At 42.7% G+C, this 19,650-nt stretch overlaps 1 protein-coding gene across 3 annotated transcripts in view; it reads right to left on the bottom strand.

Moving 5' to 3' along the window:
• ITGA8 (integrin subunit alpha 8) overlaps window positions 1-19,650 on the bottom strand; it is a 111,520-nt gene that overhangs the window by 32,610 nt on the left and 59,260 nt on the right. For all 3 annotated transcript variants that reach the window (XM_077304449.1, XM_077304450.1, XM_077304448.1), the window contains exons 21-26: window positions 18,867-18,959; window positions 15,689-15,768; window positions 13,247-13,327; window positions 8,733-8,838; window positions 5,304-5,462; window positions 1,360-1,482 (exon numbers count right to left, since the gene is read on the bottom strand). In XM_077304449.1, coding sequence (XP_077160564.1) covers window positions 1,360-1,482; window positions 5,304-5,462; window positions 8,733-8,838; window positions 13,247-13,327; window positions 15,689-15,768; window positions 18,867-18,959 — 642 coding nt within the window. The remainder of the gene's footprint in view (window positions 1-1,359; window positions 1,483-5,303; window positions 5,463-8,732; window positions 8,839-13,246; window positions 13,328-15,688; window positions 15,769-18,866; window positions 18,960-19,650) is intronic.

Below are 19,650 nucleotides of genomic sequence, written 5' to 3'. Positions count from 1 at the left end.
GCCATTTCCCTGTGTCCCCAAGGAGCCTTTATTTTTTTAAAAAATCAGTAGAGTGGACTCTAACCCTCCAATCACTCAATTGAGCAAAGTCTGAAGGCTTTTCATCCAACTGAGTCTGAAACAATGGGAAGTACATGGTAAGAATTTGGAGGACAATAAAAAAGCTTAAAAAGAAATAGCCTCTTCAACTCAAAGAACTCCTGAAAAATACGAGATGGAAAAGATACAAGAAATTGAGGTGCATAAAGATTTAGGTGAACAATTATCTCCTTTTTTGCTCCAGACTTTGATTGATTTTGGCTTTTCTCCTTTTTCTTGTTCGTAATGCTAAAGCATGCTTAAAAGCCAGCACGGTATAAGAGGGCATTGGCTAGAACAGGGTGCCCCAACCACTTTAAGCCTCTGGACATTTTTGGAATTTTTACAGAGATTGGTGGGCACTGCCCCAAAATGGCTGTCACAGAAACTGGAGCAAAACCCAAAATGGCTATCACAGGAGGCAGAGCCAAATTCTCACTGCTTTACAAAAGACTTGCACAACAAGAAATGAATAAAAGTCAGAGGGGCAAGACTGAGGATGAAAGGTATGGGGGAGTAAAAAGGAAGGAAGGAAGGAAGGAAGGAAGGAAGGAAGGGAGGAAGGAAGGAAGGAAGGAAGGAAGGAAGGAAGGAAGGAAGGAAGGAAGGAAGGAAGGAAGGAAGACAGACAGACAGACCGACCATAGGAGAAATGGGACACAGTATTTAAAGAAAGCACAAGTCCTTATGAGTCCTCCAGATCCTGCAGGGGCTGTGGTGGCTTTTGCAGTAGATAACCCTTTCATTTGAATGGCAGCAGCAATAACAAGCCCAGCCTTAAAATGGCCTCATCCTCTACCTGAAAACCTCAGAAAGCAGGAAGTACTGGCAGGCATCATCATGGTTCTTACAGGAGCCATGCTGGTGAAGAACTGGGAGACCCAGGTTTGAATCCCTACTCTGACCTGGAAGCTTACTGGGTGACCTTCACTAGTTACACCCCAGCCTAACCTAGCTCACAGGGTTAATGTTGTAGAAATAGAATAGACAAGGGAAGAATCAAGATGTAAGCTGCTTTCGGTTCATTTTGGGGAGAAAAGCAGCAATAAATGCTCCTATATACAGAGAATTGTGGAATACTAATATTAAAAAAAGCAACCCCCCACCCCAAATAGTCCAGCATGCCGGGCACTTGTGTTTGGCCGGGTCAAGAGCATCCTGACGCACCAATTCTGAAGGCTACAATGCTATGCCCACACACCTCAACTGAAAACAGTGGAGCTTTAAGCACACGGATGCACTGCAAGCTTTCAATGATGCTAGAATCTTCAGACATCTCACCAGAATTCTTGCAGAGTTTGTTTGATGCTCTACGAATTTGACTTCCCTCCGCCCGACATAGTGAGGAATAGAGGAATTGCGCAAAAAAGCAGCCAGTTCCGGCGTGTCCTGTGGGACAGTAAACTGCAAAGAGAGGGGGGAAAGTTAGCAGCAAACTGCTTCCTCGATTGTTCTAACAGATACATTGAGGTCACGGCAACATACTAGCTTGCCCTTCTTTTTGTATTTAGTAATTCTGTCCTGAGGACAGCTATCTGGCCGTCTTCTGCCAGCAGGCGGTTTAGGCACGGCCCAGTAGGGGTAGTCAAACTGCGGCCCTCCAGATGTCCATTTGCTGGCAGGGGCTCATGGGAATTGTAGTCCATGGACATCTGGAGGACCGCAGTTTGACTACCCCTGAGCCAACCAAATGAATAGACAGCGTTTCCCTTCTGTCATCTGAATGACTTCTGCAAATGTACTTTGTATTAGTTACGGTCCTGGAACTAGAATCGGTTCATCGCTGTACAAGCCAACGCTCAGCACGGGTCCAGAAATCTTGTGGTTAGTAGTCAATAGTTTTATTGGCACGAGTAAATACTTTTTGGTATGATCGCTATTTGTGGGTTTCTGGAAAACTCATTCTCCCAGCTATGGTTTGCTGCATTTGAAAAACAACTCTGGATACATAGCTGTAAATAAAATATTTGTAGGTGAAACCTTAGAGCCCATGTCTGGTTTTGTTGATACTTTTAGAATACTAATCACAAAGATGGCACTTCAGTTCATCCCCCCCCTTTATTCCCCCTATAACTCCAGCAAACATATCAATAAAGCAAAAAAAAGTTACTTTCTCATTTCAAATCTCACAAAGGGTTCAGAAGATAAAATTGAAAGGGTACAGAGGAGAGTGACGAGGATGATCTGGGGCCAAGGGACCAAGCCCTATGAAGATAGGTTGAGGGACTTGGGAATGTTCAGCCTGGAGAAAAGGAGGTTGAGAGGGGACATGATAGCCCTCTTTAAGTATTTGAAAGGTTGTCATTTGGAGGAGGACAGGATGCTGTTCCCATTGGCTGCAGAGGAAAAGACATGCAGTAATGGGTACAACGATACAAGTACAACGATATAGGCTAGATATCAGGAAAAAAAATTTCACAGTCAGAGTAGTTCAGCAGTGGAATAGGCTGCCTAAGGAGGTGGTGAGCTCCCCCTCACTGGCAGTCTTCAAGCAAAGGTTGGATGCTTTGGGCTGATCCTGCGTAGAGCAGGGGGTTGGACTAGATGGCCTGTATGGCCCCTTCCAACTCTATGATTCTATGATTCTAAAGGGAATCAAACTGCATATTCCAACAGCGCTGAACAGATTGACACAACAAATAAAACACATTCAATCTTTATTTTTCTGGACCACGCTTCTCAGGGCGGGTGACGTGATTAAAAACAATAAATTATGTTAAAACATGGCATTGTTTAATTTCCTCCAACTAATTACATACCAGATGGGTGGGGGATGTTCTAGAGTTTATGGAGCAGATCTTCCCCATCTCCAGCGGTGAGGTTGGCACTACTCGATGGTTATTTCAGGCCCCGACTGTAAGCCTGTGAAACAGCTGTGTCTTGAAGGCCCTGTGGAACTGATTAAGGTCGCTCGGGGTCCTGATCAACTTAGGCAAAATGATGCATCAGGCTGAGGCCAGGGTCGAAAAAGCCCTGGTCAAGGCCAATTTCACTTCCTTTGGGCTGGGGAGCCCTTTATTGTTTTGGGAGGGGGGGCTATAGGGGGAAAGGTAGTCCTGCAGATATACTGATCCCAGAGTATTTTGGTTTAGAAACATCATGCAGGGGATATGAAAGAAAGGCACAAAGGAAATAGGAAACAACACATGATGCTCTAGATATCTGAATGGAACTCCATGGTGGGGGGTGAGCATGGATTGCATCTTTGCCATTGGAGAAGGAATGCTTTCACTCTTCCACCCAGGCCAGTTTGAAAATGTCCCCTAGGCCAGGGGTAGTCAACCTGTGGTCCTCCAGATGTCCATGGAATACAATTCCCATGAGCCCCTGCCAGCCTTTATCCCAGCCTTTATCCCAGAATAAAGACTTACTTAGTTGATGTAGGAAGGCTTCTAAGGTAGAAACCATCTGCAATGTAGAGGAAGGTGAATTCCATTTGCTGGCAGGGGCTCATGGGAATTGTAGTCCATGGACATCTGGAGGACCACAGGGGGGAAAGGGTAATTTTTTAAAGAAAAAAGGGGCAATGATAAGAAGCAATGAGTTAAAGTACAAAAAGTCAGAATTAGGTTAGACAGGTTGAACAACAGAAGAAGTTGCCCAGGACAGTTGAGCAGTTTTTTGGGTTTTTTTTCTGGGAGGTTTTAAAGATGAGACTGGTCAGCACCAGTCAGGGAACTGGTTCCAATGTAATTAGTTTCCTACTCAGTGATTATGGTTGATTGCAATATGCAAACTTTCTTTTTCCTCCAGGGAGGAATCTATATGGAAAATCTTATTCAAACCCCAAATTCATGCCAGTTCTAGGTTGTGGATCCTTCCTGAAAATTCCATGTGGGTTTTTCATTCCAAGCATTTTCAATATGCATTCTTCCACAGGTATTCTCATGCAGAAGAAAACGTTTCATGCCAGTTGGCCCCAGAAATAACTGAAGTCTAGCTAACCGTTCTTTTCAATATGGCTGGATAGAATTGCCCAACACTGTGTATGGTAAGTATTTATTCCAACTTTTATATTTAAAAACAAATATTCTGGGCAGCTTAGAGCAGCCTTTCTCAACATTTTTACTGTTGAAAAACTCCTGAAACATTCTTCAGGCTTTGAGAAACCCCCAAAGTAGCACAATCATGCAGAATATAATTGGGAAGCACAGCTCGGCCCACCCAGGTCCCCTCTCCTTCCCACCCCCTCCAGGCTCATCATTGGCCATTTTGGTAAGGGTGAGTGGGTTGACATGATCATATACACTTGTATCATCTGATAACTGTTTAAGAATCTTTTTTAAAATATAAAAATAATTAATTCCCACCCGTTCAGGAAACCCTTCCAGGGCCATCACCCCCCCCCCCCAGGGTTTCATTAAACCCTGATTGTGAAAGCCTGGCTTAGAGTATCAAAAGCTACACAAAACAGTTACAAACACTGGCTTTTTTAAAAAAGAAAAAACCTTCCCAGAATAAAGACTTACTTAGTTGATGTAAGAAGGCTTCTAAGGTAGAACGATCTGCAATGTAGAGGAAGGTGAATTCCAATAGGCAGGGGCCACTGCTAATTATACCCTTATGGCAAGAATTCCACCAATCCCACTTCTCCAATTAGAGGTCCTATAGTAAGGTTCCCTAGATCTACCTCATAGCATGAACTGGCAATATGGCTGGAGGTGATCCATGTGTACCTTGGGCCCAAGCTATTTAGTGGTTACAGAGTTAAACTATTACTTGGGACAGCCAAGTTCAAATCTCCACTCTGACATGAAAGCTGGCTAGATGACCCTAGGCTAGATCACACTTATCAGCTTCATAGGGTTGTTCAGAGAACAAAGCCATACAAGCCGCTTTGGGTCCCCATTGAGGAGAAAGATGGGATACAACTGAAGGAAATCAATCAATAGATTTAAGACCTGAAAGCCATGATACACACTCAGTGGCCCAGGAGCCATGTGTGACTCTTTGACATGGTACTTGTGACTTTTCTGAGGATGGTTTCCCGATCTGGTATCTGCCCAAGTGCAATTGAATACAGGAAAAAAAATTAGAGGTTTGATTAACTGATTAATTATTAGAACTATTTTGCAAGTAATAGGCCATAAAGAACTTACCTTGTGGAGCAGACTTCATATGTTTTGGCCCTTAGGAGGAAACTGCCTGAAACGACTTCTTGAGTAACCTCATAAAGAGCTATCTTGATCAGCGTTTTTAGACATGTGTTTTGACAATGGTCCTACCTTTATTTCTAAACTGTTGATAGAAGAGCTTGTCTGACATTGCAATGGTCCGTGGGTCTGAATATGCAGGATGTAAAGAAGGAATTCATCTCTGCTCTGGACTGGCCATTCCACATATAAGATGGTGTCGTTGATGGCGCTGGGCCCAGCATTGTGCAACTACATGGTTCACAAGCAGAATTTAACTAGACACTTACAATTCAATATCTGAAATAAAAAATACTAAGCCACATCCATTCCCTGTACTCCCACCCTCACCATTTCTTTGCTCTCAGTGCCAGATTATGATGCTGCAATGACAGAATGTACAAGCGGTCGAATTCTCCTAGCAGGGATATCCGGCAGAATCCCCCTTTGGCTTCCTTCTGTGTGTTCCCTCTTCCTTTTCACCAAGAGTGTACTTGTTACTAGGCATGGAGGGATTTATAATCCAGTTCTACTTTCTTCTTGATTACTCCAGTTTTACCTTTCCACTACCCATTTGTAGGAGTGAGGTTTCACCAGACCCTAGCAGCCGGGCTGAGGGCAGAGGGGCTCTGTACAGTGGAAAGGGTTCTCACTCTGAATGTCCTTAAAGAGGGAAAAGGGGGGAGTACAGAGGCTATAACCCTGTTTTATGTGGGAAAAGGCACAGTGTGCAGCCCCTGGAAGTTCAGGAGTTGTAGCATGTGCTACATGCATAAACTGGTCCTGCCCATTTGCTTCCCCTAAGATTACTGCTTTTTAGCCTTGAGCCTTCTGAGTTTGCTATTTCTTAGCTTCTGTATCTTCTAGGCCCTCTTCCCTGTCCATTTCTCTCAGAGAAGCTGGTTTCCCATATTCCTTTGCTTCGCAAATGTCTGAAACCTCTGAGCCTTCACACCAACATCAGTGTCAGATAATTCCCCACCATAAGTGTGGTATGAGGTAAAATGTGACATATTTTGAGGTATGAAGTAAAATGTGACATATTCCCCCCCCTCAGGCAACTTTAAACTAAAACAATAAAACCAAGCCATTAAAACCAAGCCAATGCCATTAAAATAAGCTGGGGCGTAACACACAATACACACTGATTGTCCTAAAACAATGTAGATAAAATGATCTTTGGGCCAGAAGCAGACCACAAAACATTAGTTAAAAGCCTGAGCAAAAAAGAAATGGCGCCTAAAGGAAAGCAGGATAGGTGCCAAGTGAGATTCATGGGGAAGATGTTCCAAAGGCAAGAGGCCACCACTTAAATCCAGCTCTATTTGGTTTTTTTGTGTTTTTTTTAACATAGATAAGGAACAGCTTTGCAAGAAGAAATCACTCTCTTTTGTTCTAACTTATGAGGAACAGTCTCATAAAAGAACAAAGCGAGTGACTCAGGTTAGTTGGCTGGCTTGTAGAAGAGGTATGTTCTTCCATGCTTTGGTTGCTGAAACCATCTGGCAATTGAACAGCCTATCCCACAACAAAGAATAGGGTTGGGCCCAAAGTTCAGTTTCCATTAATTGAAGACTCTTCCATCAAAGGAATGGAACTTTTCTGTCTCTCCTCCTGCTGCAGCCTTCTGCTGCAAATATAGTTTGGATCCAAACCATGGTATGGTGTTAAGAGCTCGTAAGGTATGGCTGAATCTCTACTTGGCCAGAGGAACTTGCTGGATGACCTTGGGCCAGTCACTCTCTTTCAGCCTAATTTACCTAAAGGAGGTGTCATTGTGAGGATAAAATAGAGATGAGGAGAAAGACGATGTCCCCATTGGGGAAAAAAGTGGTGTAAAAACATCTAAATGAATAGTTTAAACTTGATTAGAACCCTGAATAGTGGAAACTCTCTGAATATTGGTCTTCTGATGTCTATATTCCTGGGGTTTTGGTTTTGTGGTGTTCTCTGAATACTGGAGACCACATGCATGGGACAGTTTGGTAGCCCAACACCACATTCAGCAGTTATACATCAGAAGCTATAGCAGCTCCTTGAACTTATGCATCAATGGCAGACAACTATGGTACAGCTAACATGGAGCAAATGTACAACACTAACATGCATTCAACCCAGCTCTACTGTAAACTGTTCACTGTCTTCTTCCTTACTTTTGATGAGGTCTAGTCTCCCAATGTTATGGACCTCAAATAATTCCCCCCCCTCAGTTATCCCTCAAAACTGAATCTTTAAATTATGAAAAAATGGCCACAGTCAATCATTATCTTTCATAACAGGTTTCTGTCGATGGTTCTTTAGAGCTTGACCTTGGGGAGGGGAGGCATACAAGTAATGGACACAATGGGAGTGCAAAGAGGGGTCTGGTGGTGGTCTTTTAGGTGGGTGTGGAAGGCACCTCAGTTTGGAGCTGCTTTTCAGATTCCAGGGGCCGTGGCTGTGTTTTAAAAGTTCATGCAAAGTTCAAGGATCTGTTTTCAAAGATAAACGGGGGGGGGGGGGCTTGATTTTAACAGCATTTGTTGTGGTTACTTTGTTACACCACATGTTTGTATAATGTGGTTCCACATTTGGTTCTGGCAATTCCCACCTTCCAATTCAGTCTCTTTTTTTTTTTTGCTGAAATCTGATTTATTTTAATTATTTATGAGATTTGTATGCCGCTGTCTGATCTATTAGCTGAAACTGTTAGAGCCAACTCTCTCTCTCTCTCTCTCTCACACACACACACACACACACAGCTTTCCTCAACACGTTTCAAATCAAGAAGAGCTGTTTTTTGCTTTTCACTACTCGAAGAAGTACCAAAGTCGCATACAAGCACCTTTCCCTCCCTCTTCCCACAATACGCACCCTGTGAGGTAGGTGGAATCAGACCCAGCTCTTCAAATTACAGTCCGTCACTCTTAACCACTACACCACGCTGGCAGTCCAGCTGTTCTTTGCCCATCTTGGACAAGCATTCAGATACCAGAATTCACCATGCTCCTGTGAAACTCTAATCTATAAATCCCCTGGGACAGTGGTCCCCAACCTTTATTAGGCTGGGGACCGGCAGGGCATTGGGTCGCGCCCGCAGGGACCGCGCCCGCACGCGCCACGCCCATGCTTCGGGCCGCGCCCGCGAGCCGCGCCCGCGGATCGGGCCGCGCCCGCGAGCCGCGCCCGCGGATCGGGCCACGCCCGCGAGCCGCGCTTGGCCGCGCCCGCGGGCCGCACCCACGAGCCGCGCCCGGCCGCGCCCGCGGGCCGCACCCACGGATCGGGCCGCGCCCGCGGATCGGGCCGAGCGGGCGCGGCCTGCACGGGCACGGCCCGGCCCTGATTCCCTGCCCGCCCTCCCGCAGTAAGTAGCTTCCCAGGCCGCAAGCTTGCGGCCTGGGAAGTTTTTTACTGCGGGGGGGGGCGGGGAGAGGGAGCCGCGGCCCGGCGCCATGGCCTTTGCGGCCCGGCGCCGGGCCGCGGCCCGCAGGTTGGGGACCACTGCCCTGGGAGGTCAGGGCTTGATTTGTGGATTTTTACCTCATATATGTGCTCCACCAAAGGTCCAATATCATCTTCTTTGGTAGGTTCTTTCTTTGGTTCCCAGTTATGAACTGGCAAAACAATTTGTGGCGGATGCGAAACTCTGAAAAGGGTTCAAGATGACGCTACATCAGATGGGTGACCAGTTACACATATGAAAAATCTTTATATTGTGCTTAGCAAATGAAAAAAAAAAAGATATCAACCGGAAATGGAGTCAAGAGACAGGAAAACTTCTGTGAGCATGTTCAAAATAGGTGCTAATTTAGCTCTTCTGAAGGGCGGGGAGAGTAAGTATAGAAATTGGCTGAGAGAACTTTAGAAGCTGCTAGTGATTGGATCTAGTCAATATTCCCATCTTTTTGCTGATTTGCATGAGAAGTATCCACAAATAGCAATTACATAATGAGATCTCTGTCTCTTGTGCCAAGTGATGAGAGGATCAGGAAGCCCCTCTGAGAGTTTGTACACCTGCCCCAGTCTTCAGGGACATTCCCAGAGGGTCTACAGAAGGCAGTGGGTTGGCCCTTGCTGAAGAAACTATTGCTTGATCCATGAGATCCCACCAACTACCACTCAGTTTTGCATCTGCTATTTCTGGGTAAGGAGGTTGAGCAGGTGGCTGCAATCAGTCTTGGACCCATTCAATTCTGGTTTTTGGCCTGATCTGGGGTAGAAACAGCATTGGTTGCCCTCATGAATGACCTCTGAAGACACTTGGACCAAGGCAGGTCAGAATCATAGAATTTGAAGGGACATCCAGGGTCATTTAGTCCACCCCCCTGCAGAATTCAGGAAATTCACAACTACCTGCCCACCCACAGCGACTCCAATTCCATGTGCAGTGACCCCGGTTTCATGTGTTATTCGATCTTACTGAAGACTTTCCCATCCCACTGTTAGTTTCAGCTAATTTGTGTCTGTGTTTCAAGGAGATATGAAAACAGTACAGCTAGAACCAGGCATTTGGTTGAGACTGGCCGACCCAACAACATCTGCTGGTCCCCCAGACACCCCTCTCCATGACCTGAACCAAACTGACCTCCCTATGGGATCATGTTAAAAGTTGTTGTTACAATGTGGATCTGTTGTAATATTCTGTTCAATTTTGAAAACCAATGTTATCACTATTACTATGATCATGATGTAAACCCGCAACATTTTAAGTAAACTGCCCTGAGCCTAACGGGAAGGTGGTATAAAAATTCAAGAAAATAAATGAATAATTAAGTAAATACTTATTAGCAAGTTGGCTCATGTTTCTTTGCATGCTCAGAAACAATTATGCAGGTCCTTGTTAAAGCAGAACCTTAATAGAGCTATTTCTGTGCTGCGGCTTCCTGAGTAGGCCCTCCCAGCCTTTGGGAAAGAGGCATCCATACATGAACCTCGTGAGATGATGAAGAATTTTCTGGGACTCTAATGAGAAGGGGCACTGCACAGTTAACAAAAATAAAGCTGCGTGATGTTCGTGCCAATTGTAAATACCAATGCAAATCACAAGATAACTACATATACATCCGCACACATTCACTTATGAAGGGAAATGAAGTCCAATGGTAAATATTTTAAGGGAATATTTTGCAGCTATCAATGGAAAGAAACAAAGTCATGCTGGATGAGGTGTTTGACTCATGAAATCTGTATTATTTCACAAACAGTTTCTTCTTCAAATGAGAGTATCCATTTTAATTTCCCTTTGGAGATTAGGAACTGATTGATTTCATATGATATTAGCAAAGCCTCGACAAGATATACTTTCAGGAACTACAAAAAATTCTGCTAAGGTTAACAATGTCTATAGAACAGGATTTTAAAATCTGGTATTGTTCATTGTATTCCATGAGTTACATTTGTCTTAGCAACAGATGTTTAAATTTAGACACTTGGTTAAAGATGCATGTGTAGGAATATACAATCTCTATGTTTTGTAAAATATACTTAGGATAATACTTTATTAATAAATAGAGGAACTTGGCCACTATCCAGATACCCATACAATTAGTTCCATGTGCCTTGTAGACCTTTGGGACATATTACCTTGAAGAGTGCTCCTCAAGCTGCAATGGAAACCAGGCTGGAAACTTGGAGAAGTTTCAACAACAATTTGTGAGAGAGTGTGGGAACGCTGCTCCCTGGTAATTCCTCTGAGCCCATGGACAACCTAGAGGAACTCTCTGGACTAAGATCATTATCCAAACTCTAAAGACAGTGTCAAATACACTGGCCTGTGAATTAGGTTGACATCTGGTCAATTCTGTTTACTTTTAATTACTTTCTGGATTTTTTTAAAACTATTTTTGGAGTATTAGGCTGTCTGATGGGCTACACCAGAAACATCAGCATTGATCAATGAAGAATCACACATTATACCATGCTCCTAAATGGGGAGGGGGGATGCCCCAGGTGGCTCAGTAGCCTTGTGCGGCACCCTGGAGCTGCCTAGGGCATTCTGTGGCCATTCTGGGACACTGCAGTCAACCCAGAGTGGGGGGAGGAGCCCAGCCTGGAAGGTCCAATGCTTCTCTGCCTGATGGGCCTGGGCCGACATAGGACCTGATCGTGCCAGAAGAATCCACATTCCCTTACTGTGGGCCAAACCAGGGACTGAATCGAGACAGGTCTGTGCTGGCACCGACGTTATGTGGAAGTGGGATTAGCCCCGCTGTCAGAAGAGTGCCGGCCGGGCCTTATTCTCCATGTGGAAAAGGTCTTTGAAGACATTCTTGGGAAAAATTTAATGCACATTTATCTCTCCACTGTCATGTGCTTTACAAATATCAAACAATGTTTCCAAATGCATGGAACCAGAGGAGGCTGGGACATATGGGATCCCTTTTACAAGATTGTCATCTATGTGCATCGTATTGTGAAGAGAGAAAAGTAATTGGTGATGGACACAAATAACTTTCAAATCTATTTTTAAAGGATCACTTATTTTGAACTTTTCACTATTATGGTGCGTTTACCTTTTCTGTTGTTCAGATCCAAACACATCTAGAAAACAACCATTAATCTAACTAAAAGCGGAAGATGTCTAGGGCACTCTCTGTACACATTGGATAATGCACTTTCAATGCACTTTAGAAGCAGATTTTGCTGGTTTTGCACAGGAAATCCAGCTTCAAAAACACACTGAAAGTGTATTATCCAATGTGTGCAGATTGAGTCCTGGATGGTTTGGTTGACCACATTTATACACCTCAGGAACTTGTTGTCTGATCACACCTAAGGTATGCCCACCCTTCTGCTTGAAAGATGGTGACCAGATGTTGAGTATGCAGTCAAGTTAGCGCAGCCAACGTCCATGGAAAACCTGAACTCCGTGCTATCATAATGTTAGGATGAGCATGAACCCTTTCCAGGATTTGGCCTACCAAACCAGATGAAGGGCAAAAATACCGTGTGTGTGTGTGTGTGTGTGTGTGTGTGTGTGTGTGTGTGAAGATTCTGATGAAAGGCTGATCAACTACGCAAGGTCTGAGGCTAATATAGCAGATAAAATCTACAGCTGATATATCAAGATTTCTGATATGGAAACAGATGCTGTGACTCTTCTCAGGACACAGCTGCCTCTCCTTCAGTGCTCTGGCTCAATGAAAGAAGGGCAGTCATGGACTGAGAAGAGGCTCAGAATCTATTTTCACAACCAGCTCAAGCATGAAAGCTCCTGGTTGTGCTGACTGCGAGATGGTGGACGATATGTGTGCCAAAAACAATGAGACTTGCGGCCACCAGCAGGGCCCTAAGACTCAATACACCTACTGTTCTGAGTGCACCACCACAAGATCACTCCCATATGTGGTACGGCCAGCACCCAATCACCTTAAGCAGCAGCTGGCCCACTGGAATGGCTTGTGAAAATAGGGTCACAGTGTAGTTGTTAAGAACGGCAGCTTCTAATCTGGCAAGTCAGGTTTGATTCCCTGCTCCTTCAAATGCAGCTGGCTGGGTGACCTTGGGCTCATCACAGTCCTGTCAGAGCTGTTCTCACAGAGCACTCTCAGAGTTATCTCAGCCTCTCCTCCATCACAGGGTGTCTGATGTGGCGAGAGGAAGGGAAGGTGATTGTAAGCCACTTTGGGACTCCTTCAGGCAGTGAAAATTGGGAAATAAAAAACAACTCTTCTTCTTTTGGTTGGATTGCAGCAGTCAACAGAGTGAAGGAAAGAATAGATTTCTTACCACTTCAGCTGGCTAGGTGATGCAAAGAGCAGAATCTTTCTTAAATACCACTTGTGAAAATGAAATTAGATTAGAATAAAGTACTTAACCCTGTCTGGAAAAGACAGAGAGATCTTAAAGGACATCGCTTCCCAGGTGTATGAAAAGCTAGTATCATAACCTTAGCTTCTTATAGTTGAAAGTTTTTGGTATGAAGAATTTTTGCAGTGCCATGAGAAATCCGAGGAGGATCTGGAGGTCTAATTAACATTTAAGCCGAGATTATAGTAAGTCATGTTAAACAGATAATTATATTTTCTAGCACAGGCTGAATATAATGTACTTACCCTCTGATCTGTACTCGAGCCACTGCACTGATGTCAATCTGAAGGTCAATCAAGTTACTGTTTGAATTAACTTTGTTGGAACTGAAATAGATTTGTGGAAAGATAAATTAGTGTACATAAATTTGAAAATGGTTCAACTAAAGCTCGTCATATTCCAGGGTTATAGCATGTGATGACTAAATGGAACATCCATATTGAGAGGCAGTGGTCTGTAAGATGCTCGGAGGCAAGAAAACGGGGAGGCTTATGCCTCCATGTTGTATTTGTGGGTATTCCAGGGCATCTGGTCATTATGAAAAACAGGATACTTGAATAAATGGTTCTGATTACAGAGGGTTCGTAATGATAAGTTAAAATTTAATTAAACATATTAAACAGGAAAGATTGGGGGAAGCAGAGAGAGAGAGAGAGAGAGAGAGAGAGAGAGAGAGAGAGTTTCTAGTAGTTTCTAGAGAGTAGTTTCTAGTAGTTAGTATTTAAATTTATGTATGCATGCACATACACATAAACATACACACACATTCTTTAGCTGATTTCACAAGTTTAAAAATGCAAACAAAAGGGATGTTATAGGCCCAATGTTTAATTATATACAAAACTGCATGCGTTTATCTAAAGCAATTTCCTGTAAAATATGACAAAATGTTCTTTGTACTGTAAGTACTTATATAGTCCCATCAAGTGCTAATACCAACATATATTACTTTGATAATCTGCAAATTACATACTCCAGTAAAACAACCAAGCCATGACATCTGAAGTCCAAAAATTATGAGGTGGTTATGATTTATATCCAAAATGATAAATGTTATTCTTCAGAAAGTTTTATTTAACTCCATTGTGTACATCTAATCTTATCCAGCAATCTCTCCCTGTATAGTAACTGCATCCCAAGCAAATATTTTTATATAGTGATGGTGAATCAATTGCCTTCTGCTTCACTGGCTTTTCTTTGAAAATTCCTTAATGTTTTGAATGGGAAGACTATGATGCAGATCTCTTGGGCAGAAACAAGGCTGAACTTTTCCTGTCTCTTGAAGCTGTTGGAGATCAGTCTGTGAAAGTTCATGTTTATCATTCAGCAGTCAACAAAAAGGAATTTCCTGCAAAAATTGCAGTCCATATTCAGTGATGCTTCTTTCCTCCCAGATACTTCCACTGGCAGAAAAGAAACTTAAGATTTCCTATTTTCCAACAAATCACAGTTTGTTGTGACTATGTCTTAGAATCCTGATATGCAGGCAAGAGAATAAACCACTGTTTGCCTTCAGATGTCGCACTGAAGGCGGCTTCCGTATGGAGGTTTGCTCCAAGATGGAGGGGAGCTTTTTTGGAACATATGTACATGGGCATCTCCTATTGACTGTTTTTTGTGTTTCTCCTTGGCTTTGCTGCAATCCTTCCCAAACCTGGGTTGGTCCACATGCCGCCACCTCTAGATGCCCGGCGGCTGTTGCAGAGGGATCGGAGGGCGAAAGAGCCTGTGCAAAAATGTGAGGGGGGCGTGGCAGATTTAAATGGGGGCCACGTGAGCAACGTGGTCTCCTTCTGCTGCTGCACCCGGCTGCTTCGGTTTTTGAATGATTTCAGTCAAAGCATGTTTGTATGCAATGTAGATGGAAAGGTACATTTTTTAAAAAATAGCAAATGGCTGTAAAATAGTTCCTCTGAATTCCCAGGCCTCATTTTTTTAAAAGTAATCCTCTAGCCCCTTTTGTTACAGATACTCTTATTGGAGTTGTACTTGCAAAAAAACAAACTACAAAACTCACTAATTATCAGATTTCAAGCATATTCCTTGGTACAGACTGTTTTATGTAAGGTTCTCTGTTATAATGTAAACCGCCCTGAGCCTCCGGGGAGGGCGGTATAGAAGTATGATAAATAAATAAATAAATAATAAAACCCCAAACAGTGTCATAGAAAGCTAAGCCTGTTTACTTGTGTTAGATCCAAAATATATGTTATCAAATATGTACCAGATAATGTTAAAATGTATAACGAACTTGTAAAATATACGACAACCACTGCTAGGATCCTTTACACATCAAGATGGCAAAGAGATTCATCATCAGACATTACGAACTGGCTAAACAGACTGACAGAATACGGGACAATGGTGAAACTTACTTATAAATCAACAGTAGAATTCAGAAAAAAATGGAGGTCAATGCTAGACTATGTAGAACAGAATCATAGCTGATTTCAATTTGCTCTGTAACTTTTAGAGGATGCAAAAAAGCAGGATGTGAACTTTTAAATCTATGTCCTATGGAATTTTGGGGGTTGCTCTATGAACAGTAACTGTAGTGTATAATTATAATTAGTATTCTTTTCTGTATATTTCTAAATAAGTTTTAAAAATTCAAAATAAGCCTGTTTACCAGTAAATCAGACTTTGGTAGAATGAGGTTATCATGCTCTTCGTGAGAAAGGTCCTACCTTCTGATTTGTAGTTCAAAGTTGATGCTTAATTCCGCATTTTCAAAACGCTGAACGGTAAATTTGATACCTGTAGAAAACTAGAAATAAGAGTTTGGTTATTAGGAGTGGATGTTGATTAAAAGAGAGTGTTGTACACTTCGCTTTAGACATTCCTGGTGTGGTGCTCCACAGCAGCCATTTTGAAATGTAAAAGGAATGCATGAATGGTGTCGTACACCATCCTGAGCCTGCATGGGTTGGTGGCATACTGAATGAATGAATGAATGAATGAATGAATGAATGAATGAATGGATGGATGGATGGATGGATGGATGAGAAAGAAAGAAAGAAAGAAAGAAAGAAAGAAAGAAAGAAAGAAAGAAAGAAAGAAAGAAAGGAAGGAAGGAAGGAAGGTAGGAAGGAAGGAAGGAAGGAAGGAAGGAAGGAAGGAAGGAAGGAAGAACATGCAAAATAGATTTTAAAGGCCAAGAACAGGAGAAGTCAGTGGTGTTGAGTACAAAATTAGGAGCACCAGAGGCTTTGGCAAGGGTCATATGTGGTTAAATGCCTTCAGAATGAACTTTAGAAATCCAGCACTGTGAACCCACATATGCATTACACAGCACCTTCATGTTTGGCGATTGGGGTCAACCATTTACTATTTCTTTATCTAATTCTGAACATGGCCCTAAAGTTCAGATCAAAAAAGGTACACAATGGAGCCATGTACAAATAAAAGTGGATGTTTTTATTTTTACAGAGAATCTGAAAATGAAAAAATCTAGGGAGATTAAAAAAAAATACAAAGTGAAAGGTGTCTTCTGTGCAGGGACAGGATTCAGTGGCATCCCTATTGCTGCAGGTAAAGCATAACAGCAATTGAGCTTCTGAATGACGGGGGAGGAAGACATGTCTGTAAGGAGGCTGGAAAGGGAGAAAGAAGCGACAGCAACTGAGAGGTAAAAGCAGCAGACAGCTTGGAAGGGGTGTGTTGAATATCCCTACTCCCTGCAAATTATTCACAAGCCTCTTGCTAGATGTAGTCACAATGATGAAAACAGTTCAAATGTTGCTCCATAACCATTGCAGACATAACCACAAAGATCCACAATGTGCAGTTCCAGCAATCCGGCGTCTGGAAATGCATGTGTTCTAATGGAGCGCTCATGTTCCACAGTTGTTCTGAAGACCCTTCCCCTCCCCCATCAGCTTCACCTTCACTGAAAGCATAAAACCGCTCTCCTGCTGCACGATACTAATGAGCAGCAGATGGTCCTTCTGTGTGGCGATGGGCTTTAAGGGTGGCGTTTAGTCCTTGACACTGCTAGTAATAACGGGCAAATGAAGTTCACATATGCCAACAATAAAACTCCACTGAGGTCAATGGAGCCATGCCTGGTTACTCCAGTTCCACATGCTCTACATTCATGCTCTACATTCATGAAAACTGAAATTTCGAAAGCATGAAACTGTGTAATGGCACAATGAGCCCGGGGTCTTGTAGACCTTCAGAACAACTATGGTATGTATGTGTTTGGTGTAGTGGTTAGGAGTGCGGATTTCTAATCTGGCATGCTGGGTTCGATTCTGTGCTCCCCCACATGCAGCCAACTGGGTGACCTTGGGCTCACCATGGCACTGATAAAACTGTTCTGATCGAGCAGTGATATCAGGGCTCTCTCAGTCCCACTACCACACAGGGTGTCTGTTGTGGGGAGAGCGAAGGGAAGGTGACTGTAAGCTGCTTTGAACCTCCTTCGGGTAGGGAAAAGTGGCATATAAGAACCAACTCTTCTTCTTCTTCTTCTTCTTCTTCTTCTTCTTCTTCTTCTTCTTCTTCTTCTTCTTCTTCTTCTTCTTCTTCGTCTTCTTCTTCTTCGTCTTCGTCTTCGTCTTCGTCTTCGTCTTCGTCTTCTTCGTCTTCTTCGTCTTCTTCGTCTTCTTCTTCGTCTTCTTCGTCGTCTTCTTCGTCTTCTTCTTCGTCTTCTTCTTCGTCTTCTTCTTCGTCTTCTTCTTCTTCTTCGTCTTCTTCTTCGTCTTCTTCTTCTTCTTCGTCTTCTTCTTCTTCTTCTTCTTCGTCTTCTTCTTCTTCTTCTTCGTCTTCTTCTTCTTCTTCTTCTTCTTCGTCTTCTTCTTCTTCTTCTTCGTCTTCTTCTTCTTCTTCGTCTTCTTCTTCTTCTTCGTCTTCTTCTTCTTCGTCTTCGTCTTCTTCTTCTTCGTCTTCGTCTTCTTCTTTCGTCGTCTTCTTCTTCTTCTTTCGTCGTCTTCTTCTTCTTCTTCTTCTTCTTCTTCTTCTTCTTCTTCTTCTTCTTCTTCTATTAGACTGCATGGAACTGGCCATTGTACACTTCATGGTAGTAGCATCAGCAATATGGGCTAGTATTTGAAATGTTCAAGTCCATTGTTTAAACTAAATTAATTACCCTTTAGAGGAAAACCCTAGTTTAAAAAAATTGAAATGCCATGGCAAACAATTTATTTTGAATCTAATTTCACTAGAAATAAAAACTGAGTCCAATAGCACCTTTATGGCCAACAATGATTTATTCAAGGCTTGAGCCTTCGAGTGCATGCACATGAAAGCTCACATCTTGAATAAAGCATTGTTGGTCATAAAGGTGCTATTGGACTCAATTTTTGTTGAGCTACTTCAGACCAACATGGCTACCCATTTGAATTTTCACTAGAAATAATACAACTTCAGACTGGGATCCTTTGTATAAGAAGTATTGAAATGATGCACACGGGTGACATGGATCAGTGCTTCTAGCTTTTATAACAGAATGCATAACAAATGATATAACCAGATCTGATGAAACCGGTCCTTATGTGTTCAACACAGCTGCATGAGTGTAGTTGCATTCAGAAACAGTTCATTTTGGCACAATCTAGAATACTCTGAGTTTAAATCTCAATGAAAATCAGAGGACAAATGCACACTTGTCAAACCCCACTAAATTTAAAAGGAATTTAATGGGTGAATGTCATCTGGATTCTGGCCAAGGTCATTAAAAAAATCAGAGAATTACATTTTCTTATATACTGTAATGCGTTCTACTTTACCAACAATTTCCGGCCCAAAGAATTGTTTTAGCCGGCACTTACTGACACAAATCCCCCCTAATGGAGGTAGTTTTCCATTAGCTCCCTAAACAATTCAATTTGATCAAAATCAGCAAATGTGGTTTTGCCTTACATTTGTTCCAGCTGCCATGGGGTTCCCAAGGTCACAAATCACCATTCTAGTTTCATTTTCCATCTTGTAATCACAGCTCAGCACACGTAAGGCCTGTAACAAAAGAACACCAACATGGAGGTCACAGGTCAAGCTAGAATGTATCCTGTTGGCAAAATGAATGCCTTTGAGAAGGCAAGATTGCTGTTGATTTCAAACACCTGCACAGAGGTCCAGCCCTGCACCCCTAACCCAAGAGGGTCTGAGACTTGGAAGAGAACAACTAAGAAACTAATATCTTCAAAAATTGCTAAGGATGGGAGAGATAATATTTGTGTGTGTGTGTTTTGCAGTGGGTGCTTCTTTGGTTCTCTGGTTAAAAGCAGCAGTCTAGCTAGCTGCTTTGCCCGTGTACAACCAAGAAAAATATAATGAAATGAAAAAGACGGATGCTCCATCAGTAATTTACCATAAACTACTGCTTCTTGTGTATGTTTGGGACAGAATCTGTCAAGGAAAACGGAAGCATATTTCTCACATCAAACCAAAGAGCTGCAGTAGGTTGAGAGTTATGCATAGCCCTGTGTCCCAACTTTTTGCCCTAAGTTTTAGCTGCCAAGCTATTTCTGGTGCTTTGGCAATACTCTTGTTTTTCTTTCATAAGAATGGATAGTGATGATCTTTCCTCTGTGTTATCTCTGGCATCCTTCCTCTAGTCTGATCATCTGTACAAATAAAAAGAATCAGAGAGGGAAAGAACAGGATGTTTCAAGACAGTAGGAGTTAAATAACACGGAGTGAAAAC

Source organism: Paroedura picta, chromosome 11 (genome assembly GCF_049243985.1).
Source record: "Paroedura picta isolate Pp20150507F chromosome 11, Ppicta_v3.0, whole genome shotgun sequence".
NCBI classification, from domain to species: Eukaryota; Metazoa; Chordata; class Lepidosauria; order Squamata; family Gekkonidae; genus Paroedura; species Paroedura picta.
Note: the sequence above shows the minus strand (reverse complement) of the source record. Positions and strands in the feature narration are given on the sequence as shown.